This window comes from Tympanuchus pallidicinctus, unplaced genomic scaffold (assembly GCF_026119805.1).
Source record: "Tympanuchus pallidicinctus isolate F22 unplaced genomic scaffold, pur_lepc_1.0 scaffold4, whole genome shotgun sequence".
NCBI lineage: Eukaryota > Metazoa > Chordata > Aves > Galliformes > Phasianidae > Tympanuchus > Tympanuchus pallidicinctus.
Genome location: NW_026294758.1, coordinates 25,072,277 through 25,098,011, shown reverse-complemented (window position 1 = coordinate 25,098,011; position 25,735 = coordinate 25,072,277). Strand labels below are relative to the sequence as shown.

Genomic DNA, 25,735 nt, shown 5'->3' with positions numbered 1-25,735 from the left:
AAAAGAGAAGCACATGAATACAGTTGTCCAGCAGCCATCAGTTCAGCAAGGTCTTCGACACTGTCCCCAGCAGTATTCTCCTGGAGAAGCTGGCAGCCCATGGCTTGGACAGGTACACTCTTTTCTGTGTAAAGAACTGGCTGGTTGGCTGGACCCAGTTAGAGGTGATAACTGGCAGTCACAACCAGCTGGTGACCAGGCACTAGTAGTACTCCCCAGGGGTCAGTTTTGAGGCCTGTCCTATCCAGTATCTTTACTGATGACCTGAATGATGGGATTGAGTACACCCTCAGTATGTTTGCAGATGACACTAAAGTGGGATAAAGTGTTGATTTACCTTGTGGTAAGAAGGCCTAGAGAGAGATCTGGACAATCTAGACTACAGGGCTGTGGCCAATGGGATGAAGTTCAGCAAGACCATATACTGAGCCCTGCATTTTGCCACAGCAACCCCTGGCAACAATACAGGCTTGGGGCAGAGAGGCTGGAAGACTTTGTAGAGGAACCAGACCTGGAAGTATTGGTTAACACTCAGCTGAACATGAGCTAGCAGTGTGCCCAGGCAGTCAAGAAGGCCAATGGCATCGCGGCTTGTATCTGAAATAGTGTTGCCAGCAGGAGCAGGGAAGTGATCATCCTTCTATACTCAAGGTGACGCCGCACCTTGAGTGTGTATTGAGTTTTGGTCCACTCACTACAAGAAAGACATTGAGGCCCTAGAGCATGTTCAGAGAAAGGCAATGAAGCTGGTGAGGGATCTGGAGCACATCTCACAGAGAGCAACTGAGGGAGCTGGGTTCTTTATTCTGGAGAAGAGGAGGCTTGGGTGTGACCTAATTGCTCTCTATAAATAGCTGAAGGGAGTTTGTGGTGAGGTGGGGGTCAGCCTCCTCTCCCATGTAACTAGCAATAGGGCTAAACAGAATGGCCTCGAGTTGCACTAGGAGAGATTCAGGTTGGACTTTAGGAAATACTTCATCTCCAGGCACTGGAACGGAGTCACTGTCCCTGGAGTTGTTCAAGAAATGTTTAGATGTTGTACTGAGGGACATGGATTAGAGGGAAATACTGGTGATAGGTGGATGGGGTTGGACTAAACGGTCCTAGAGGTCTTTCCCAATATTGGTGATTCAATAATTCTGCAATTCTATGATTATTCCCAGATCACTTCAGTTACCTTAATGGCTATTGTTTAGAAGGCAACAAAAGGAATCAACTTTTGCATCACCCAATATTCCTGAAAAAAATTAATAGTCATGTAAAGAACAGGTTGAAAACTAATTAAAGGAGCACTCATGTTAGAATAAAGAAGCAGAGACATCACAGTTACCATTAGAGCTTGCATATTTATTGAACAAATCCTACTAAAATAGCTAAAATACATTGGGTACTTGTAGTGCGTTATTAAAGATCACATCGTTACAAAAGCCTGCATTTTCAGCAGTACACAACTGCAACTATACATAAATGCCACAACTGCTGAATATTATTTGTTGCTCTATATACAGCACAATAGATGAATCTAATCTATTGGAAAAGAAAAGAGATACAGAAGGAGAGGAAGGGAAAGAAATCAAGGAAGTGCAGTGCATGCATTGGTATTTAACAGTCAGAAGCTAGAACAGTTCAGAACAAGGCCTGCCCTGTGAAAGGAAGAGCTGAAAGACAGAATTATATAAAAAATCAAGGTGGGCTTTCAGACTGTGTCTAACACAACAACATCCCATGAGTAGATGATACTGTTTAGTTTTGTATTTTGTGTTTTTTTGTACTGATAGATATCTGGGAGCAAGAACAAAAATGTAAACCTTTTATGTTGACAGTGCTGTGGGAATGTACTCTTTTCCCCTATAGGACTTCACCTCTCAGAAGTCTGCAGTATGTTTCTTACAATATCCCCTATTTTATATATTAGAAGAGGACTTTAAAACTTGTTCCTCTTCCAAAAAGGCCTTTAAAAATGACAAAAATCAAAACAGATTTTGAGAGGTTGCTTAAAAATTATTGCTTGTTTTTCTCCGTTAGGTGGATTGGAGTCAGAAAGGAGATTTTATATAAATTACAGTTTTGTGATTGCTCCCACTGTAACTGCAAGATTGTGAGTGGACCCTGACAGGGAATCAGTTCCTCACTTGTACACTATAAGTAGTTACTCACCTACGGCACTGAATAAGAAAGCCACACTGAAGACACAAGTAAACAAGTCAGTCCAGTCTAAAGAACAACATTCAGAAAAACAAAGTACCAACACCTTCTCAGAACATGGAAATAAAAAATAACTCCATCAGAGCTACCTTGCCAAGGAGCATATTTAAAGTCCAAAATAGCACCATTCATCAGTGTCTCAAATCCCGTGGCAGCATCACAATCACTTACCACAAGGAAACCATGAGTTTCATACTACTTCTATACATCAAAAGAGTACATGGATAAAATATAGAGATATACAGACAATTGATGAAAATAAACTACTAGGTTTGTTACATCTAAATGAAAAAAAGGGGGACTCTCAGCCTCTGCAAAAAGCAGTTAGGGATGGTAAAAATGGAGAGAGTAGTTTACCAGTTTCATGTAAGCAGTGGAGTTTGAGTAGTGGAAGACATTGCTGTGGTAGAACCAGGCCTGAGGGCCCACCTGTAATGTTTGTAAACATGGATTCACAGTGTGAAATTCTGAGAGCTTTCGCTTGAGTCAGAATGTTAAACCTAGTTTTATGGTACACATTTGTCCACTGTTATTCTCTAAAGCAAGGCTCAGAGTCCCATAGTTTCTTCATACACTTGATGATTTACACAGAAACAATTCCCAATACATGACACCATGACCTCATCAAACCCATACACCATATGTAATACAAATGGAAAACTAAAAAGTGTAGAGGTAATTGATTTTGGTGAAATGGTGACCATCGCCATTTAGTGGAGCCCAACATGCCCCTTCCACTTCACTTTCCTTCTTGCGATTTACTTCCTTTGAGATGGGAAGACATCCCTGCAGAGAGGAAAAATAGCATTAGCTGTGATTCTCTGAAGTATTCCTGGTGTGTCTTCCCTTCTCATGTCCTATTATACTCAACGTCGCCTGACTTCGGTTCAGAAGTAAACATCTATTAAACACACCTTAATCAACTGTTAATACTAATACCACTGAGGGAAAAAGATTGTTATATAACAGGCAATACCAGGCAAGCTATGCAACATCTGAGGAAAAGTCTTTTCTAGGGCTGAGTAAGTGTGCCATGGCAGTCAAAGAATTCCAGAGTTAGGTCAGCAACAGCCCTCCACCAGGAAGTCTGTTCAATTGCTGCAGCTGGGAATATCCCAGTTATCCTTGCAAGTTTAAAGGTTTAGAGATGCAATAGAAACAAAACCCTTTCAACAGATCACCAATTGTACATCCCCACACTACCCAACACAAGTTTTCTTGTGCCCACCAAACCAGGGAATTTTAGTGCCCTTCGTAATGGCTGAGATTGCTCAGGTCTGTAGCTGCACTAGAAGATGAGTGTGCAGTATTTCTGGTATTATTATAAATATGGCCAAAACCAAGTAATTATCCATTTTGCACATATGAAGCAGAAAATGAAGATGGAGTGTCTCAGTATAGTCAGTGAAAAACTCATGGCCACAACTCAACAGAAAGTACTGGGCCTCACTGAAAACATAACTCAGTACTAACACAAGTGAGAAAAAACTGATGCTCATGGTACTATCTATACCAAATTACCTTGCTCATTTGTTTCTATAACCTAAGCTCCGTTTTGTGGCTCCACGTGGCCTCCAACATAAAAGTGTGTCTAAGTTATTTCATTATTGAGAGAACTTTTTGCAGATTAACCCTCTAATTTTTTAAACGCCTTATGTCTTGTGCATCAAGCATATACAAATAAGAGACTTTTCTGTAATACTTCATTGAGAAGAGCACTTATTCTTTCCCTAGTGGGAATTCAAAGGCTCTGTAGTGTATTACTGTGGTTTCTGAAAAAGTAAGGAAGTAGTGTGCAGGCTACCCATCTACCTCTGAGACAATTTTGTTCACCATACTTACTTGCTCACTGGCTGAAGCCTAATCAGCAACATGAATACTTGTTTCAGCTCAAACCTCAGTAGGAGGCCAAAAGGCTATGCACAAGCTTAAAATACTTTGCTAGCGATACGTCATTATGGCATTTTAAACAAAAATAATGTGCTTATTAGCCATACATTCCAAATTTTTGAAAAGACTTCTGTGTTGTTGTTTTTTTTTTTAAGTTTGTATTTAAGAGCTCATAACTGTAAAGGTGTTTTATTGATTTTATTTTTTAATACATACCTGTTGAGATTGATTATTTTTAAAGTCTGTTTAAAAAACGAAAGTTATCTTCTCAAAGTTCAGTTCTTCTGACAGCAGGGTTTTGAGTTTCTGAATCAGAAGCTGAACAAAGAGTAGTCTTACAACTACCTAGAAAGTGCAGCTTTCAGGGTCTTCCCTCTTCTTTTTCTCTTATGACTCTTCAGAGCCATAATTTTCACTGGAATGTCTGTATTTGTCATATTTACTAGCATTGAGAATGAAGCCACCCTAGGGCCTTCCCACTGTGTTTATCAAAGATAACAGGCTAAATTCTGCTTTCAGTCACACAGGTTGCCCTGGGGCTCTGCACTGCACCCAGCCAGATTATCAGCCTGAAAAGGCTGAAATCCTTCCCTTAGGGAAAAACACTCCCCACACCTACAGGCATCAGAAATTTACAAACTGGGTGGGTTTCACTCAGTGGAAATGCAGAAGTCTGCTAGCTGTAGAAGAACTAGTAGAAACATAGTATTGGCTTTGTTAGAATCAGATTGGAGATTTTGCAGAAGACAGCATTGGCTTTGTTAGAATCAGATTGGAGATTTTGCAAAAGATAGCATTTCAGAGTGAGAAAATGATGTTTAAATTCTAGTGACTGTACAAATATCTTCCCTCACAGGACACCAGAAAATTCCTCCCATGTGGAATTGCTCATTTGTTAAATAAATTTGCTACTTGTGTATCATTACAGGATATGAGAAGAAAACTAGACATGTACATACAAAAATTTCATTTTCTGTTGAAAGTTCACGGGTGCTTTACAATCACCATTTAAGCTTTCAGAAGGGACACCACACAGACCAAAGCTCTGGGCAAATTTCCAAAAGTATTGTGTTGGTCAGTTCCTTTTCAGCTGTGAAAACAATCTTAGTGCTGAAATTCTGCCATACAATCATAAGATTAAAAGTCCCGTATGACCCTTCTGGGCTGGGAAGTAAGTTGTCTGTAATAAACATATCCATTTATGCTTGTTGGTTGCATGAGGGGAAAAAACAAAAAAAAAAAAAAACCCAAAAAACCCAAAACAACAACACCTAAAGCAATGAGAAAAAAAACACTAGGAAAAAAAAAAAAAAAGATTTTTTTAAAAATAAACTCTATTGATTTTATTTCATTCTTTTGGTAGTTCAACCAGTTTGGTACTAAAAGGTAGTACCTAAAATGTTGAGTTGCAGAAGGGCTAAGCAGTTTCTGCAGTTCTCTCCAGAAATTTATCCTGATTAATTTTATAAGCATTATGAACAATAGTCAGATTCCAACAACTGGGTTTTTGTTAAAGCTGATACTCTGCTAGAAACTGGATTGTGGGCAGCTAATATTTAAATTGCTTCTGAATCTTAACTGTGAAACTAAAAACTGCTCCTTTCAAGCCTATGCCAAATACCTTCTGAAGAATTGCATAAAGGTCAGAATAGTGATGAAAAATCAGGAATGCAATAACTATAAAGAAAAAAAAGCTATAACATTGCATAGTTCAGAAGGTTATCCCTTTTCATGATTTTTTTTCAATATATGTACAATACAAATACATGGCTACTCATAAAGCCAGTAGAATGCAGAATTGTTACGAAATATGTTGCACATAGTTCGTAACTTTATTCCTATGTTTTAGGAACTACTTTGAGCAGTCATGAATGAAACATTCAAAGCTGAAGCATAAAAAGAAAAAAAATCACCTAGCAAACACACAGATGATTAATAAAATTAGCTAATTTATTTAATGTAAATAGGACAGCATTTGATCATTTGGTACGTTTGTCTTAATCTAGTATTGCTATCAGCATATTCAGATGAATTTTAAGAACACTCTAAATGTTAGGTATGGCATGCTCACATGTTAATGTTAATGTACATGTTAATTTGAAGGAGTCAAATTCAAATGAGTCAATTCAACTATGAATTGTAGAAATTCCCTTACACAGAAATAAAAGTAAAATATAGTTATCCAGATTTTGATAACAAGGAGTTGGAGATAGTAATGGAAATTAAATTAAAACAGTTTTCATTTGCTCTTATTTGCTGACCTTACAATTTTTTTGCAGACTTTGAGTCATTAATGAATGAGAAACAAAAATAAAGCACATACATTCTGTAGTTCTGAACAACTGTTCTTTCCTATGTAAATTTCAAATCCAATTTGGGATTAATGAAACCAGCAACGGCAACAGAACAAAATCTTATCAGTCATATAACCCACATCTTCTGACCTTTTTGTCAAAATTGAATGAAAAATGTCTTGCACTATATGCTTACTATTTAAGCCAGGTGAAGAACAAAAGCTCACAAAAGAAAAACAACAACAACGCCCCTTCCTTCCCTGTACATTATCATTTCCTCTTTATTAGTAAGTGACAACAGCCAAAATTAAGCATTCGAAACTCAGATGTCAAGCCTGAAAAATCATCAGACAGACTTAAGAAATCCGAACTCTTGAAAATTAACATTTCCTTTCTGGTATGTAGTCAGTAAGAGTTCATGTTTTCTGCAAGTCTAAATGATAAAAACGTAATTTTAGAATCAATGCTGAAATCCTCACTTAACTGCTTGGCTCATGGAGCCAAAGCTTCAAGAAAAACAGAATACCATGAGACTCGTGATGAAATCATGAAACCCAGCTATGCTCTTGAAACAGTCATAAAATAAACTCCATTGAACTGTCAGTGTTTTGTGGCTCGTTGGTTTCTTTTTTTGTTTTGTTTGTGTATTTTTTTTTTTCACTCAGGAATCTTTCATCTTAGTAAACTGTTAGATGAGAGAAATAATAAATAACTTTACCTTTAGAAATCCTCCCTCTCCATGGCTGGTTGGGAAGACTTTCTGGCTAACCCAAATCATTTCCCTTGGCTGATAAACCTGTAGCAACACAAATAGGTACAATTTTAGGACAAGAGGGATGAATGAAAATGAATGAATGAAGACAATGAAGATGACTACCTTTGCTGATAATTACCGGAGACAAGGGGAACACAACTTTGGTAAACCTTTCATACTGAACTGTGAACTGAAAATTAATACTTTTTAAGTACATTGAGCTTTGCTATAATCTTGTGTCAGCACCCAATATTTTAGACTTCAAAGGAACACAGATTATAAAAGACAAACGAGCTGTCAGCAGGATTTAGTGGTGACAATACCAACCCTCTGTTGCTCTGTGGCAGAGCTTCCTATGCAGCCATAGGAGAAACGGTCCTATTTATCCTGCCTGAGATGAGCACACTTCTCCTAGGCCTTCTTTCTTACCAGAAAAATGGGTGAGATTCACGACAGGCTACAGCCTCCAGTGGGCAGCTGGAGTAAGTGCTAAGCAAATACACTTCAGTTACTACCGTGAATCTGATCTGAAAACCTCCTGTGCTTCAGATCCTAATCCCCAGGATGAAGACCAGAACACGTACCAATCTCACTCTCCTTAAGCTTTGAAGTGATCACTTATGAGTTGTATATAACACTGAATACCTTTTTTGTTTCCCTGCTGGGTCTGCCTGCTGTGCCTTTGGTTTAGAGAATACAACTCTTTCTACAAGGTGCTTGAACATCTAACAGTTTCAAGCTGAACATGATAAATTACAGCATTCAAACTTATTCACACTTCGGTTATAAAAATTTGCCTTGTCAATGCAATTCCTGGAGGACAGGCTTCATTCACCTGCATGCCATTGTATTTGTATTGAAGCCTAGAAATGTTTTCATTTCTGGAAAGTTGCACTTTGAGTAGTTGACACAACTGAACTAGATGTAGCTTGAAGAAATTACGTTGAAGATTATTTAAATCACCCTTTGAAGAGAAAATTGAGGACTCTACTATAAAGTAGGAAATGAAAGAGGGAAAGTTAAAGAATGCGGTCTGGGGCAGTGCTTGCTACGACACATTCTTTTACAGTTTTCCACAGTGCAAAATGCAGTGTTGCCTACTGATAAGACCATCAGAATTTATTTCATATTTGGGACTACTGCATGATCTCAAAAAAGCCAGTCATGCTCCCCAGCTATGGCTGACATAGGATAACATAGAAACTGTTCTGTAATTTCATCAGCTAATGTTCTCCTTGAATCTCTGAAACACTCTAGTGAAAAAAAACATGTAAACCCTGAGCTCTCCTGTTGATATTTATAATCATTGACTATCCAACCTGCACCTGTGCCTTTATCTTATTTACGTAGTCATATTCATTGTGTGAAAGCTCATGACATGAAGTAGCAACAAGGCATGCACATTAAATGGGCAAGTATACAAAAATGTGTATTTTCCTACAGAAGAAAAGAATAAAGGAACAAAAAGCATTATTAATTATGATGAAGATGAATTTGTGTATTTTCCAATGAGTCTGAACCAGATTCAGAGTGTATAGGTCTTGCACTCTATATTGCCAATTTGAAAGAAATAAAATAACACCTAACATAAGAGGAACCTCTAGACTTACATTCCTAAGATCTTCAAGAGACTGCAGTTTGAAGGTGGGTTTTAGGGATGAGGCAGGGAGAGAAAGATGTAAACTGTAAGATACAGCAGCTGTGCTTCAGGTTTAAAAACAAAAAAAAACAAACAACAACAACAACAACAAACGCTCACACAAAAACATCACACAGTGCTTCCCACAGCTATCTCCAGCTATCTTTCACATCAGCTTCCTCCATGGAGAAATATTTAGTGCCGCCCTACTCTCAATAGGCTTTTCAAAAGCAACTACTGTGACCATCACTGTAAGATAAAAAGCACACGGACCTCCTCCACATGCTGCTAAGTCCTGAGTTGTGCTGACAAAGGGTTTTCAGCACCTGCCTTTGGAACAGTGTTGAAAGGCCAGAGAATCATGCATGGCTTGGACTGCCTAAGTAGAGGAAGTTACTGGTATGAAAAAAAAAGATGCCCATGTGGAAAAGCCCATTCAGGACTTTATATAACCCACTAGGACCGAGGAAGAAAAAAAGCTTGTTTTTTTGTCATGCTGTCTGTCTTACAAAACGCAGAAACTACTTTTATGTTCACATATACTGACACTATATATAAAACAGCAAGAACATTAAGTCAGTGACAGCATCTTGAAACAACTGATATAAACATTGCAACATGAAAGATGATCTACAGGGAGAGAAAAAGTGCAAGGCAGTGCTTCATTACAAAATAGGATATAAGGCTTATTGCATTCCAGCTGTTACCATGAAGAAATACTTCAGATAAATGCTTTCATTGATACACACCATCCTCTAATTTCTTAGTACTTCCTGTATGACTACTATGAGAATACAAGCTTGGCTTAAATACCAAAAACATCAGGATTTAGAAAACAACTACTGAACTTTAGGATACATTGAGAACTGAAGTTCCTGCAAGTTTAAATAATGCAAAAGACTGACTCAAATTGATAGCCTAACTTGTTAGGGAAATATCAAGCTAGTAAAGTTCAACCATAAATTGTCAAAATGGATCATTCCTAAATATCTGACTAATAGAATTATTAGCCCTGGAAAAAATCTTCCTAGAAGAACTTGTGATACACAAAACCATCCACTTTCACTTTGGAAAGTCAGAGAAAAAGCAACAAACTGATGTGGGACATATTCGAAGCAATGTTTCACAACAACAATTCTGACCAAAAATTGAGGCCAACTTCATACAGAGAGTCGTGATCTGTAAATAATGTTTTCAATTTTTTACCCCACTTCTTGAAAATCTAAAAAATAAAAAATAAAAATTACTATTATAGATCAGAAAAAGCAAAGGTGAGGAAAACAAAAACCTATTTACTTAGTTACTAAAGCATCCAGACTGCAGAACTATTTACTTACTGCTACTTCTCTTTGAAATCAGAAGCATTTCCTAAAGAAAGCTCTCCTTTTCTCCACTGTTCAATAAACCAAGAATCCTCTTTTTGCTATTGCAGCAGTTCTGTTTAACCAACATTTCAAAACCTAAATGCCTATTCTTCCATAATAATCCACTGGTCCTCTCATAAACCTCTGTCCTCCTTAAGAGCAACAGTAAAGGAGCACAAACTTTTGCCTACCTTTAAAACAAACATGTAAAATAATATTTACAGAGCTGGACATAATTTACTGTATCAGCTAAAATGCTAAAATGATTCCTTACTACCCACTCTTCATCCCTACATATTAAAAGCATCTTTCAAACATTCAGAAACATCCATCATGAGGAAAAAATAGAACAAACAAAACCAGATTGAAGATACGCTAAACTTAGTACAATGAGCACAGACCTGTTAAGCATTTCTAAAATTATTAAAGACAAGAACTAGACAAAAAGTCCCCAGAATTACTTTTTTTTTTTTTTTTTTTCCCCCCCCCTCTCTCTTTTAATGTGGTCTACAACTGAATTCCTGTTCAAGTCAATTGCAATCTAGATGCCCAAACTAGAAGTTTAACAGAGAAAACCAACCACTCTGAGTGCAGCAGCAATCATCTTTTTAGAAGTTTCAGCTCACTTCCTGTCAAAAAAAAAATCAATTAATGGTAGAAGGTAGGAGATAGAATGGAATTATGAGAAGAACACTGCGAATTCCTAATGTCTGGAAACTCTGCGCTAGCATACCAGGGGGAAAAAAATAAAAGAAAAATTCTACCAGTCTTGGATTATCAGTCTTCCCTCAGACACAAATGGCTATGGGCTGAAGAACAGGGAATTAAAATGACATGTTGAAGAGAAGGAAAGAAAGTGCCATCACACCACTTCCACAGTGTGCTAACATTACACTCCTAGCATTCTGAGGGCATTTCTATACTTCTATGCCTTTAAAGTAGATCAGATTTTTCACCACCACTGCTTTGTAGTAACGTAACACAAATCAACAGCACTGGAGCTTCTAGAAGAAAGGTTGTCTATTATTTCCTTTCTGCCCGCTCTCAGTCAAAAAGTGCCCAGCAGATCTCTTCCAATTGTGCCTTGATGTATTTTGTTTTCCAAAAATCAGAATACTGTTGCCTGCTAAGTCAAAAGAGTTATTTCTTTGCAGTTTGTTGTGATTCCTAGATACCAGCTTATTTGAGTTGTAACATGCACTCCTATGTTCCCTAAATGACTCCTCATAAATCACAGTCCACCAGTACCATACAGATACACGAACAGTACCTGCTGTTTAAACATAAAATAAATTGTTTTGTTAAAGATCAATGCATGCTGTGTCATTTGCTGAATTGTAAGAGGTAAGCTGATGAACCTCTCTGCTGGAGTTTAAGATTGGGGAGCATTATGATAGCATATGATACTAATGTCTACCATGTCCCAAATCTTGCATGCAATATTTAATATGTATAGCAACTGTCAGCTGAATAGTTGCTACTTCTCAAGAATTTAGTTGGGTGACAATCTGCTGCCATTCAGTTTTGTTTTCTGCATCTTCCTGAATGCCAGGATACAAAGACTGCTCATAGTCTTTCAAATAAGGAGGAAAAATGTCAGTGAAGTTTTTGCAAATCTTTTGTATTTAAGAAGCTGCAGTCACAGTCTTGATAGGCTGATTCTGAAACACAGTCAGTGAGGAAACTTTCTGTATTAAACCGTCAGGAACCACAATTTTCCCTAGTTAAAACGCAACTTAATAAACTTAACTGATTTAAAAATGCTTTGATCCATAGCTCAGTAGGTTTGAGGTCTCTCAGTTTTGTATACAAGGTTGTTTTTTCTTGCATCACAAGTCTGAGCTTCTGGTTGAGGTGTAACAGTTATCCCTAGCAGGTTATTTATTAGCTGTCTTCACATTTTCAATGTATTGTCAGGGCAGGATATTTTTCCTAGCAATCATGCTTTCCACATCAATGCCACAAGCATTCAAAACTCAGTGGGGAAAAAAAAAAAAAAAAAAAAAAAAAGTTTTTTTCATGGTCATTTCACACATCCTTCACACTGCAAATAAAGGTAGATAAATGGTTTGGGAGAAGTGATTAATAATTATGCTATTGTTTCCTTCCAGACTGGAATTAATCCAAGTAGCCTACCTTTCTAAGTGGGCTTTACCTGCCCATTACAGTAAGAATTAACATGCAACAGCATACTGGCAGAATATAGCAAGACACCTGCACACCTGTACTTGCCTTTAATTTCTGTGCATCAGCACCCTTTTCTGCCTCTGCCTTTTCATGGGGAAGTTATTATTGCTGCATTTTATTCCTCCCCATCTGATGACTCAAACTCACAACCGCATAGAGATGAAAAAGACTAAATGAGACAAGTACACTCTTCCTTGCATCTCCCTCCCTGTGCTGTACATGAATTAGCAAGTTTATTCAATAGGTTCTTGTTTCAATTTTGTGTTTGTTTGGTTTTTGATATTTTTTTCCCTGTAGTCCTTGTTTATCACTTCTTCAATTTCTGTCAGTTTTACAGAACTAGATGTTATCTGCTATTTTTCTATAACACAAGGAAGTGATCTTTGAAGTAATTTTCCTACATGTGAACACAAAATTTCTCATAAAAACCCATCTTCATCCATCAGTTCTTTCACTGCTCTTAAACCTGTATTCTCCAGGTTACACTGAAGTTATTTCTATATAGCCTCCTATGTTGGCTCATCTGTATCAGCTTCTTCAAAGATATCACACTTGTCTTAATCCATACTGCATAGTTTGATTTTTTTTATATATGTGCTTTCAGAATCTCATGGTATCTACAATAAAAGAATTTGAGTGACTGTACAAAGTTTACTAAAGTACATAATTTTAAGATTATTTCACTTTACTGCTTCATAGCCTCTTGCTGCAGGAAGAGATATTGATCTAGGCTAAGCAAGCATATTTTGCCAACCAAAGGTCTCTTACCTGACTATGGCCTCCAAAACTGAGCAAATATGGTGTTCAGGAGGGGAAAAAAATAAGCTAATCTAGCTTGAGTATATGGTCAGCACGTTCCTGCCAATTTCTTCGGCTGATAAGAACCCCTAACACAAATGTTAGCAGCTTTCTGATATACATGATTGACTGAGGTTAGTTACAGAAAACAGTTTGTTCTCCCCCACATAGAAACCCTCCCCACAACATCTGAGCGTAATGTAATTTTTAGGCAGAGAGCTCAATTTGGACTTTTCTACACTAGTCAGGTTGAATTTAGTTTGTGTGCTACAAGTGCACTCATGCTGCTCTTTTTCTTCATTAAACATGCAAAAACCATAGCAAAGCATTGTTAATATTTACCATGCATGTGAAGAGTAAGAGGGGAAAAAAAAAAAAAAAAAGTGGTATATTATGAATGATTATGAATGTTGTCATAAATACTCATCATCCAACTTCTATCTGAATTCGTGAGTTTAGCAAACATATTTATTACCAGAGTATCACTTCTTGAAAGGAAAAGAAGTACAATTATTTCAGAAGAACAGAAAGAAACAAATGTATATTTTGTGGAAAGTTCCATTAAGCAATAAAAAGCTGCAAATTGCATTATTCCAACAGTCACTTTGAGTACATGGACTCTGAAACTATTAAACATTACAGAAGTCAAATAACAAAACAAGCCCCTCAGAAAACTGAGCTCCAAAACCTGCATAACAATGTTTTCTTCTAATTTTCCTGTGTGCTGCAAAGGTTGCTTTTATCACTTTACTTAACACATACACACACACACACACACACACACACACACAAACAGTAACAAGCCTGAAACTTAAAATAGCATCTGAATTTTGGTTACCAGTGAGTTCATCATTGGTCTTCAAGCACAACAAAGTAGTGAAATATTTAAATAGTAACCATTTGTATCTATGCTTAATGGTAACTGCAAAAGTAGATGCACTCTAAATTTCTCTACTAAGTCAGGTAAACACACAGCAGCAACACTCAGGACTGAAGGCTGCATGCTCAAGCTCTTCACTAGTTTCATACCCAATACTGACAAATTACTAGAGCAATACAGGAGGAAACCTGTATATACAGGCTGACTAAAAGTCCACATAGCCCAGCCTGCTCACTGCATAAAATTTTGATTTTAGGGAAAGGACCAGTGGCCAGTAGAGGTATCCTGGAGAAAGAGTAAAAGGAGAAAGCCCAAAACATTCATTTCTACAGTGTGACTTCCCAGATTCCTCCTTCCAATTTTGAATTACACAAAATGTATACACTGAGCTAAACTTCCAAAGCACAAGCAATTATTTAATTTCCTACAAATTCCCTGAATTAATATAACTTCAGAGGACTTAATGCACTGATTGCTTTGGGCTAACCCTGTTTTTTGGGTTGTTGTTGTTTTTCTGTTTGTTTAATTGTTTAAATTTCCCACACGTACCAGAAAGATGACTAGAAATTGTGATTTTGTCCTCCAAGTGGAGGAAAGTTCACAGCCTCTGCCACTTGCTCTCCTGCTGAGCCTAGCAGTGAAAATCTCCCTCATAAGATACCAGACCTTTTCACACACAACGTATTTCAGGCAAGTGTTGAAAGTCCCAGGAGTAACCTAGTAAAAGAGAGAAAGAACTACACTGTATAGCCAGTGCTTACCTCGTAAAAAAAGATGAAATAGCCACAACTGATGATATTGTAACAGGTGTTTGAAAGCATTATGGTACATTTAACCTGCACAGTCAGTGCATCAGCCTCATTACCATGATTTAGCATAGCCTAAATGTTACTCCAAATATAAAACACAACGTAAACCGTATCGTATATGTCACATAGTTTGAAAAGAATAAAATACCTGTGGCTTCTATGATTTATCTCATCAGGAGACAAGAAAACTTTTTCTGTCAAGTATTGTTCCTGATTTTATGTTGCCTTACATAACAACTTATCTCAGAAATTAAAGGTAACAAATTTTACCACAAGCTTGTATTCTGCCACCAAGGAGAGTTAATTAAATTCACATTTTTTCATACTGGAGATTTATCATAGATGAATTAATGTTAAAATGAAGAACGAAGGATGAATTGTTTATCTGTAACTTAACATATTTGAGCAACTGTATAATGTAAATATGTGCCTCCGAATGCTCTAAGATACACTTCATTTTGATAGTATTCATATTTAGCCGAGGCTTATTCTACCTCATGAGATTATACAAATTCCTTTGAACTTTTGAAACTCCTTTGCACAGAGGTATTCTATGCAAAGACAAGACAAGAACATTGTATACATTTTGTTATCGTAGTTAATAAAATTAATATAGAAACATTTCTTCCTGCAGGATGTGTAAATGTTACTTGTTTTGAGGCTGTGATATTTTGCTTTCTTTCCTTTTTCCTAATATAGTATTTACAGAAGGAAACATCAGGAAACCTCACAGGAGCATCTAGGCAGGAATCATTTAGTCGTGTGACAGTGAATGTGCCAGAAAAGCAATCTAAACTGAACCTCATATAACATTCAAACAATGATTCATAGTATCATTCTATATTAAATATTTGAAATGATCATTTTTGCACCTTTCCAGATTGCATCCTCAACCAACATAGCTCAGTGATGTATCAGGATGAATAATTATTTGAAATAGAAACAAAATATAAATATTAAAAAATCCCATCCTGATCAGTGATACTGATTATATTATTTTTATGAAGATTTTTGAGGGCTATTAGGCATAGCATCTCTCCTCTCTCTAGCCATCTGCACAATGATCAGAGCTCAGATGGAAAGAAACAGTATTCTGACTGAAATAAACGATTGTTGGGCAGGCTTTCAGTCTCAAGACTTAAAAATCAGTATAGCATTACACAGTACAGTATGACACAATTGTGTAGCATTACAAGGTGCATATATATTCTTATTTCTGATTTTCTGGAGTTTCAACCCGTGAAAAAATGTTCAGTAAAGGTTTGTCCTGGGCAAAGTGTTACTTAAATCTCCAAGTCAACATGTCAACACTGTTTTCATCAGATAGGATATGCTGGTGCAGTTAGAAAAAAAAGAGGATGCATGGCTGTGACTGGAAAGAAACATGTATAGAGAAATCTTTTAATGTCTTTTAATGTGCAGATGAGCTGTATCACAGAAAAATCCACAACATTTGGACAGAAACAACGTTTTCTTAAAACTCCTTTTCATATCTTCCTAGCCATAATTTAGTAAAGGTTTTGTTTTGTTTATTTTTCTGCATATTTGAGCAGCTGAGTTAGCAAAAATACTGCAAAAAGTGAGTTTTAATTTCTACTTATTTGTATTTTAAGCTGCTGTGCATGTAATTCTTCCTAAGTTTTCAGTAATGAAGAAGTACTGGAGGAAAGCAAACAAACAAACAAACAAACAAAAAACAACAACAACTTTCTCTCACTTACTTCTCTCGACCAATTTCTTTCTGTCCATGGCTATATAGGAGTATAACTAGATCTGGTATAGTCCTGCAGCTCCTCTGCAATTCTGAGCTACCATAAAGGAGATGTCAGTTCCAAATGCAGACTCAGCAATAACTAACAAAGCAGTATAATATTTCTCATGCCAGATCAGCAGTTATATTTGCCCAGTGTATTTCTATTACCAGGCTGAACAAAACGTCTTATCTTAGTATCTCATTCTTATTCTTCAGAACACAGGAATATGCATGTCTCTGGCCAGATCAGTTCCACAGGCACTCCTGAAGCAATCAACAGTTATTTCAACCAAAGTTAAGTCATTTTACAGGCATTGAAAATTAAAGAATGCATAAAGATATCTGCATATAACACACCAGAAAATACTGATAATGGATAAGCTGGGATGAAATCTTACATATAAGATTTCATAAATATCTCATAAATATCTTCACTTGACTTACATGATGTTACACATTTCAGGAAGAAATGCAAGGACATGGGATGATGATTTTCTTCCCCTTTGTCCAAATGCAGGCTATCATCTGTTTCTCCCTGAATTACTGAAGAAAATCACTTCCTTGACAGTTTTTCTCCCCAATAAGCCACTATTCTTTTTTTCTTTCTTCTTTCCTCCTTAAGCAAGACTACGAAATTTAGAGATTGCAAATGATTCTGTGTGATAGAACAACCTCAAAATGGATGCTGCTCAGACATGCTAACATAACTCACCAGCCCAAATGACCTTCCTCTGAGATCTTTTGCTTTGGAATGACATGGTCAGGTCAGTCAAAATTAAATTATTAAGGATGTATCTATTTACTGATGCATACTTTTACCAATTACTGATAAACTTGTCATCCTTAGAACCTACACTGCAAACTGAGAACTGAAGCCCAGAAATTAACTGCAGTGAACAGAAAAACAGGACATACCTGAGTGCTTCAGAAAGAAAAACAAAAACAAAAAACAAAATCCACCAACAACAAAAACCAAAACACACTGTGAAAGATCTAAAATGCCTTTGTAATTTCTTTCTTTAAGGAGGAAAGGGAGAGAGGGAAAGAGAGGAGGAGAGAGGGGGACAGAGAAGGTGTGGTGGGAAGACAGCTTACAAGATAGGGAAAAAAGGTCGCTCCTGCTTTTGTGAGGAGTCATCTTTAAGGTCAGAGAAAACTGAAATTAGAGTTTTCTATCTCATCTGACAAGAATCTTCATTTCAATGGCTGCATCACATAGGCCAAACAGCCTCTAAAACCCTGTTGTTGTTTTTTGATTTTGGGGGATTTTTTTTTTTTATTTTTTTTTTGGCAGTAGTTCTTTGTTTCTTTGCTTGTTTTCTTGGTATCTAATAGTTTAATTTTTTTTTTTCTTAAACAGCAATAAAGTCAAAAATTGTATGTTATGACATACAGCATTTTCCATGAAGATGGAATATTGAAATCCCAGCATTTCAAATAAACTTAGCATTTAAAGTAACCTCAAGACCTTACACACTGTAAATTAAAAATTAAAAATAAATACTTTTTTTCCTATATGTGGGCATTTTACATGCAAATAATACATAAGTAAGGACACATCTTCAAATGGCACATATTCCTGTGTAAGATGACTCAAAATGTCCATGAGATACAACACAAACTACACTCCTTTCCCTTTTTATTCCTCCTTAAATTGCTACTTCAGTATTATGTACCTCCAAGAAAGATTAATTAAACTGTTATGAGGCAGCAGTAATTCCATGTCGAGGAACAGAAGCAGCATCGAAAATTAACCAACTAACCTACTAAGTTGTTGGCATTTTTTGTTTTGTTTTTTAATTGTAAACAGCTTAAGAACATCAGGAAACTGAGAAGACAAGACAGTGAAGTTACACAAAGAGTTAATTTGTTCTTACTAGGCAAGTTTATTCTGGTCACTCGTAATTGGTCACTGTAACACTCCGGTCACTTTAAGTTTAGCTAAATAATTAATGAACTTTCAGAGTAGCTATGCAGGGAATTAAGCAAGGCATTTTTTTTCTCCCTATTTTATCAAGTTTAGTTAAGCCTGGTGAAATGTAAAAGCCAAATTCTCACTGAATAGGGAAAGCAGAATAGAATGTTTGAATGTGCTCTTATATTAAAAAAAAAGCAAGCACTTTTACAGTTATGTGTTACAATGTAAGAAGTGTTGATAGATAAATAATTTCTCCTGTGAATCACAGCTGCTAAAGGAATGCTTGAAAAAAGTACAAGAACTATGCTAAAGTTTGTCCACTGCTGTGAGGAAAGTATGTCAGTGATCTGACTTCATATTCCTATCACTGACATCCAGTGATACTGTGACAAAAGTGAAAGAAAGGAAGAAAAAAAAAATGGAAACAAGGGAGGAAGGGAGTAAGAAAAAGAAGATAAAAAGAAGATACAAAGAAAGAGGAGAAGTAGAATGAACAAGCAGAGGAAAGAAAAGAAAGAAAGGAAGTAAAATGGTTTCAGTAGGCAAAGAGATCCTGCCAAACATCACATCTTAAGCAATCTTCTAAGTTGGAGCAAAAACTCATCTTTCTTACACTGAAATTCTGACAAACAATCAGAAACAAGTGGAATTAAGAATTTTCATAGCAAATACAAAACTTTTCAAAAACAGCCAAAACAGATTTTGATTTATGTTACACTGCAAAAACAAAAGGTGCATATCCACCTCAGTGAATAAGTGGGTAGTTACATAATACTTTCTGTATTTGGATAGTTCTAACTTGTATATTATGTTCTGACATGGATATTGTTTTCACAAAAGTGATTTGTCTGACTATCACAGGAACCTTGCTAGATCTATAGGACCATCTGCTGGTAAAAATCAAAGGCTATTTTATGCCTAACAAAACTTAAAATAATCTTTTGTTCCAGAGATAGGCTTATATTGCATATAACAGCCCGCATACCATCTCAGAATGTGGGCTGATTGTCACCTTGGTGTTGTTAGAAAAACAGTTTCCTTATCCAGTATTCCACAGTTCTGTGAACAGAACGTATTTTAACACAATTTCTATTCACAGCTTAAGTGAATCACTTCCCTTACAATTCCTCACCCCCAACTACTCATTTATGTACAGATGAGCTTTGATGAAAGTAGGTTCCAGAATAGATTAAAACTCCAGAATTTGCAAGTTTATTTTTGCAGATGGGAATGATATGAAACAAGGAGCCTTAAAGAAAAAAACCTTACTACAGATTACATATTGTATTTTAAACGTCCCTTGCTTCATCCTTCCTCCTCCACATCAAAACAACTTCAAAGGCCCACACAAATATAATATAATAACGCAATAAATTTAACCCAATTTTCATAGTAGTATATCCTTGAGAATATCACACATTATTTTACGTCACATACAGAAAATAATTTGCGGTCATTCTTCTACTTAGTGCTAATTTGGGCAAGGTATTGTCCCTTATAAATTAACACACTTTTGTCTGTGATAGCATTGCACACCAGTAGCAATCAAAATAAATCCTACTTATGCCCACATATGCATTCAGGAATAGATGGGTCTTCGATCAAGAATTCTGCATGACTATAGATCATATGATTAAATTATGCCTACTTTACGACTTCCTCAGTGAAGAACTGTCTTTGTCTTGCTGACCCTCAAACATTCCCAGGGAACACCATATTTAGAGAATGTTTAGGTGCAAAATCTGTTTTATCCTCAAAATTAATACATGCCAGCAGTAATAACTCAGAGCATAACATATGGGCTTTACTCAGTAAAAATATAAGCACAATTAGCACTGAAGAAAATGGACAATTCTTGAACACTTTATTGAATATATTCCACGTGCTTGCAAGTCCAGTTAGGCTGAGGCCTAGCTTTTTTTTTTTTTTTTTCTGAAACAGATTTGAATCACTAGAAAAAGCTATAATTCATTAGAAACTACCAAATAATAAGAAAAACCTGTTTGCATCTTATGTACTTTCCTGACAGAATAATATTAAATCTGCTTCATTTACTAATTACACTGATCTATTTCTTTCTTCTTTTGGGGGGAGGGAGAGTGAAATTACTGGATATTGTTTTGCCTGAATGTTTTCCTAAAAGTGTGCTGATGTGTATTTTTCACAGTCACCTAAGCATGCAATTTTGCAATTAAATAAGCCTTACTACACAAAGAGAGATTTCAGATTTTTATTCAAAAATTGCAAGAAAATCAAAGATTCAACATGCGGAGACTTTCAAGGTACATCCATCACTGTATGGCAAATCTCCTTAACTTCAAAAAGTTTGTCTTTATAGATGGGTGCTGAGGATGGGAAAAGGTTTGTATTTATTAGGAAAAAAAAAAGTGCTTTGCTAAAACAGCTAATTACAGCTAATTCTTACCATTTTTAGATTCTGTTAAGTCTTAGGATTGCAGTTTCTCTCAGGTAGCACAAGGATCTGAAAGTAATTAAAAAAAAAAAATAATGAAAACAAATGTAATTAAAACTGTCACAATATTTAAAAGGTTTCTTTTTTTTTTCTCTCCAGTGTGACAGTAGTGAGCCAAGAATAAGCTTCAGTGGTTAAGATTAAAGTCATGCAAATTATTCTAACCACATGTACACTTATATACCATATTCCTCTACTCTTCAGTGTTCTGTAGGCTTAAATATACGAAAAAGGAATCCCTAGCACTTGGATTTGCAAAACTATTATGCTATTCATAGCACTTGGTACTTCTCTGAAGAGTCCTAATGGTTAAGACACCTAAAAATTAGTCAACGGGACAAAATCCATCAACCTGTGCTTACTGTGAAAGGTGGTCCATTGTTTGCAGCCATACTACAAAGTGTGGAGCTTTTTTTTTTTTTTTTCCCCAGTCAAGAAACACGCATTACAGTGTCAGGCATTCACAATGTAAGGGCCCAGAGAGTAGGTATTTTTGGAAATGGCACTGCATTACATAACCTCCCGTTTTCTCTCCCTCTATTCCACACACACATACTTGCACGCACACACCTATTTTTAATAGGGAGGAAAAAAAGAGTAGGTCCTACCTCGTTCAAATTACTGCTCTTTTAACTGAGTGAATTTGTAGCACACCTCCTTTATCAGTTCTCATAAAGTGAAAAAATAAAGTTCTCTTCTACTGATAGATTATATATTTCTTACCTATAGTGTGTACGTACGAGATATAATTAGGTATGAGTCATACGTCTACACACAAATACATACATCTATGCTGGACAGAAAACTGCAAACTCTTACCTATAAATGGACATAGAAACATTTGGAAGAAAGCACATCAAAAAATGCTCACCAAAATACATTTGTTTGGGGTTTTTTTGTTTGTTTGTTTTTGTTTTTTGTTTTTTCCCCTCTCTCTCTCCCTAAAGAACCACCCAAAATTTAACTGCTGCACATGCGAAAACGCAGAAGGCTGTTGCAAGAATGACTGCTTTCTAAAAATAAACACCAGCAGCCTGAGAGGAATCCAGTGTCAGGGCGGAGAAGAGGGAGATTCGTTTTAAAAGAGAGAAGAAAAGAGACGAAAACCCAATCCTAGAGCCTTGCATACATGCTAAAAAATCTAAGCGCCCAAAATTCAGAAAGGCGTTTTGGTGATTTTGGAGTGAAAAACCAAAAAAGAGAGGAATTAGTTTTACAAAACCACTCCTCGTCTCCCCTTGCATGTGTGCAGCAAAATCCCCAGCCCAGAAATCCAGCCTCAAAGCACAAAGACAAAGAGTTAAGCATATATACTGCACGTTCTCTCATCTCCTTCAAGAAAGCCTGTTTTGGAAATGTGCACCGAGAGCGTGCTGCAAGCTGCAAGCACAGACCAGCTAAGGGCAAAAGGAAACGAAGAGAAAGAAAGAAAGAAAGAAAGAGAGGATTAATAAAAGTAGAACGAAATTCTGTGGATTGGAATTGCATATACTTACAGACAAAAGCCCCCGCTCCCTGCTCACTTTCTGTCCTTTCTACATGATCTGAAACACAAATGTGGATTAAAAAAGGGCAGCATGCTACAGAGGGAATTTATAGTTGGGGGAGTGGAGAGAGGGTAGGGGGTGTGGGGAGGAAAGACTGCACCTCTTCCAAAGTGCAGTCGTGGAGAAAAAGGGGTGGGGGGTGGCTGGGGGAAAGTCTCCCTCTCTCTCGGGCTGGGATTTGGCTGCCAGCGCTGGTTATATTGAACAATGAGCTAATTCTGATGGTAGCTGGCTGCCTGCCAGCTCCCCGCTCCCCTCCCGTCCCCTCCTTACACATACACACTCCCTCCGCCCGCCTCCCCCCACCGACCCCCCTCCCTTTCCTCCCTCTTCCCCCTCCTTCCCCCCCCCCCCCCCCCCCCCCGCTGCTGCAGCGCCAGACTGCTTAGTCTGCAATAATCCGCAGCCGCACGTCCCCGCGCTGTCTGGCGGCCGGGCCAGCGACCGCCCCGCCGACGGCCGCAGCGCACGGCGCGGGAGGCGGCGCCCCCCGGGCGCTGAGGGGAGCGGCGAGGTGCGGCGGCCGTTGGTGCCCTCGCGCCGCACCGCGCGCGCGGGGTCCGGCGCTCCCCTGGCGGCGGCACGGCGCGGGGTTGGGCGGCGGCCAGACGCGGAGCGGGACCGGCGCGCTGAACGGCCGCGGCCCGCCGCCAGCGCCCGGGAGCGGAGCGGAGCGGCGCGGGGGAGGGAGTAACCACATACTGTAATAATAACCCTGCGGCAGCGGCTGCAAAGGGCATCTGAGGAGAAGGGGAGGGAGACGGAGGCGGCCGCCCGCCCGCCGCTTCGCCTCGCCGGTGCCCGTCTGTAAGAAAATGGTGGGCAGGAGCAGGGAGCGCCGCGCCGAGGGGCCGAGACCCGCGCCGGGACCCCGAGAGCCGCCCCTCCGTGGCGAGCGGCCCGCTGGGAGCCGAGACCCTGCCCCGCGCCGGCCTTCCGATCCGAGCTGAGCCGCGGCTCCGGCAGCCGTGCTGCAAGCCGCAGGTGCACGGAGCCCGCTCGCGGCCGGGACGAGGCAGTGGCACGGGGCGGCAGGGCGGGAAACGCCGCAAAGTCTGGCTCCGGACCGTGCGTGCCTGCGGCAGGCTGGGGAGAGGCCGGGCGCGCACAGCCGGACCGCACTGCGCGTCCCAGAGTGACCGTGAGCGGACCTGATTGTGAGCAGATTTGCAGAGCAAGGGGGCAGAGCGAGGGGACACAGCGAGGGGACGCAGCGAGGCAGAGGCAGCCAAGCAGAGCGCAACATGGTGGCTCAGAAGACAGCACAAAGACTCCCGCGGTGACGGCACCAAGAGAGGAGTACAACACTTTGGTAGGGAGATGATACGCTGCTAAGTAGCTTTACCTCTTTATACGCTACACAGAAATATATGGTAAAAAAGAGAAACAAGTGCCCCGTTATCCTGCAACACGTGCAGCTGTCTTCCTTAACGTCAAAAGAGCCTAAAATCATACATGCTGCAGGCTTGGTGAAAGTTCAGGCTTCTCCATTTCGTGTTTTTTGAGCAATGAAACTTGTTTTCCAAGTTCACTTCTAAAAACACCCTATGAAACTGCACTTTTTGATGGTCCACACAGAATTTCCATTTGTTTGATGTAGAGTACATGCTTGAACGTCCCCCAATCAGCTGCCACTCCCCTGACCATGCCCTGCAAGCACGCCAGCTTACAGAGACTTCCAAGTGGAGGGAGAAAAGTAGGACACAAGCAGCCCCTGATACTTAAATCTATGATGAGCTGTGATAGTAATTCTAACTGCAGTGCGCTAGGCTCAGATTGTTAGCCACTTAGGGCACATTACTGTATCATGTAATTATTCCATTTCCTGGAACAAATTTCTTCAAAGAAACCAGAGTATCTTCCATCCCCTCTGTTTTCTGCTGGATTTCACATAACCACTCTGCTGGCACACACATTTTCACCTTAGAGACAGAGCTACTCAGTGCCTTTCTGCCAGTCTCTACCTTTCCCTACCTCCCAGATGTGGATTTCTGGGAGATCTCTTCCTTAAAAGGAGGGATAGATCCATGTTCTCATTCACTTGGATTCACTTCAGACCTTTTCCCTGCTGTTGTCATTATGGAAATGAAAATCCACAGAAATTCACAGTTACTACTGCTTCTGGGTGTTCTCCTGTCTGCCTCCTCCACATGTTGTCACCAACTATCGGGCCTCTATCGCACTAGAAGTTGAACATCTAAGCTCCATCTTGAGATGGTTAAGGAGCATTCTTCTAACAATTTCTGGAAAAGCAGATGTGTAGATGTCCCAGTGAAAGTAGAAGTCTCTCACTTGAGTGAGAGAAAAAATTCCCTTTGGTTTCTGTTCTTCTCCTGGCCTGGGTGAATGTGTATCAGCTGGTATCAGTGATTAGCCTCTGGGGAATTAAACTTTGTGTCGTGTAGGTAAGTATGAGGGAGGTGATAGGCTTGCATCAAGGAAGCTGCTACAAAGTTGAAGTGGACAGTGTTGAAATCACAGAATCACAGAGATTGGAAAAGGCCTACAAGATCTTCCAGTCTAACCATCCACCTATCACCAGTGGTTTTCACTACGTGGGTTGAACATGCCAATATAAGGCATACTGGGTATTACACGGGATTTCCTGAAAAGCTGTGGGGAGAGGGATGAGATCATGCAGGTTGTGAGCTCTGAACTTAGAGCTTCAGTATCTGTCCCTCTGCAGCTGCTTCAAAATCCTGTGAGAACAGCTCCTGTAGACGTTATTCTAAAGTATGTCCTCACCTAAAAGAGAACTGCTGCAGAAGGGATAAAATGTATGATAACAATGACCGTTTTCATTTCAGTCAACAGCAATTTATGATTTCCAGACTGGCAGCTGTGCACTTGAAAAACAGCAGCCACAACACCAGTGTGGGCCTAAGACTCTAGAACATGTACCACAATGATCTAACAGCATAAACAGCAGGAAAAACAAAAACAACAACAACAACAACAAAAACAGCCAGATACAGTGGCTTGCATGCTTGTCACTCTTCCTCTGCAAACACCATTCCGGATCTAACATAGGAGTGCTAGTCTGAAACATACAGCCTCTATGATCTGGTTAATTCCAGCAAAGCCCCAGTCAGGTTGGGTAGGATCCTGGGCAGCCTGATCTAGTGGGTGAAACCTTGCCCACAGCAGAGCATTGGAACTAGCTGGTCTTTAAGATCCCCTCTAACCTAAGCTATGGATCTGTGATTTTCTGTTTTTAAATCATA

The 25,735-nt window shown here is 38.8% G+C and overlaps 1 protein-coding gene across 4 annotated transcripts; it reads right to left on the bottom strand.

The window, feature by feature from the left end:
- Positions 1 to 1,326: 1,326 nt before the first annotated feature.
- NREP (neuronal regeneration related protein) lies at positions 1,327 to 23,759 on the bottom strand. 4 transcript variants are annotated; one of them, XM_052701051.1, is made up of 4 exons: positions 20,917 to 20,965; positions 14,561 to 14,728; positions 7,108 to 7,185; positions 1,327 to 2,991 (listed from the first exon to the last, which is right to left on the bottom strand). In XM_052701051.1, exons 1-4 carry the CDS (start codon positions 20,917 to 20,919, stop codon positions 2,866 to 2,868), a joined length of 375 nt encoding a protein of 124 aa, XP_052557011.1. In that variant the 5' UTR covers positions 20,920 to 20,965; the 3' UTR covers positions 1,327 to 2,865. The 4 variants fall into 4 exon arrangements, 2 of the variants coding, with proteins under 2 accessions (XP_052557011.1, XP_052557010.1); XR_008210536.1 differs by lacking the exons at positions 1,327 to 2,991; positions 7,108 to 7,185; positions 14,561 to 14,728 and adding exons at positions 20,708 to 20,836; positions 22,461 to 22,508; positions 22,894 to 22,973 and having other exon boundaries at positions 20,917 to 20,973; XR_008210535.1 differs by lacking the exons at positions 1,327 to 2,991; positions 7,108 to 7,185; positions 14,561 to 14,728 and adding exons at positions 20,708 to 20,836; positions 22,461 to 22,508; positions 22,612 to 22,787 and having other exon boundaries at positions 20,917 to 20,973.
- Between the last annotated feature and the right edge of the window lie 1,976 nt (positions 23,760 to 25,735).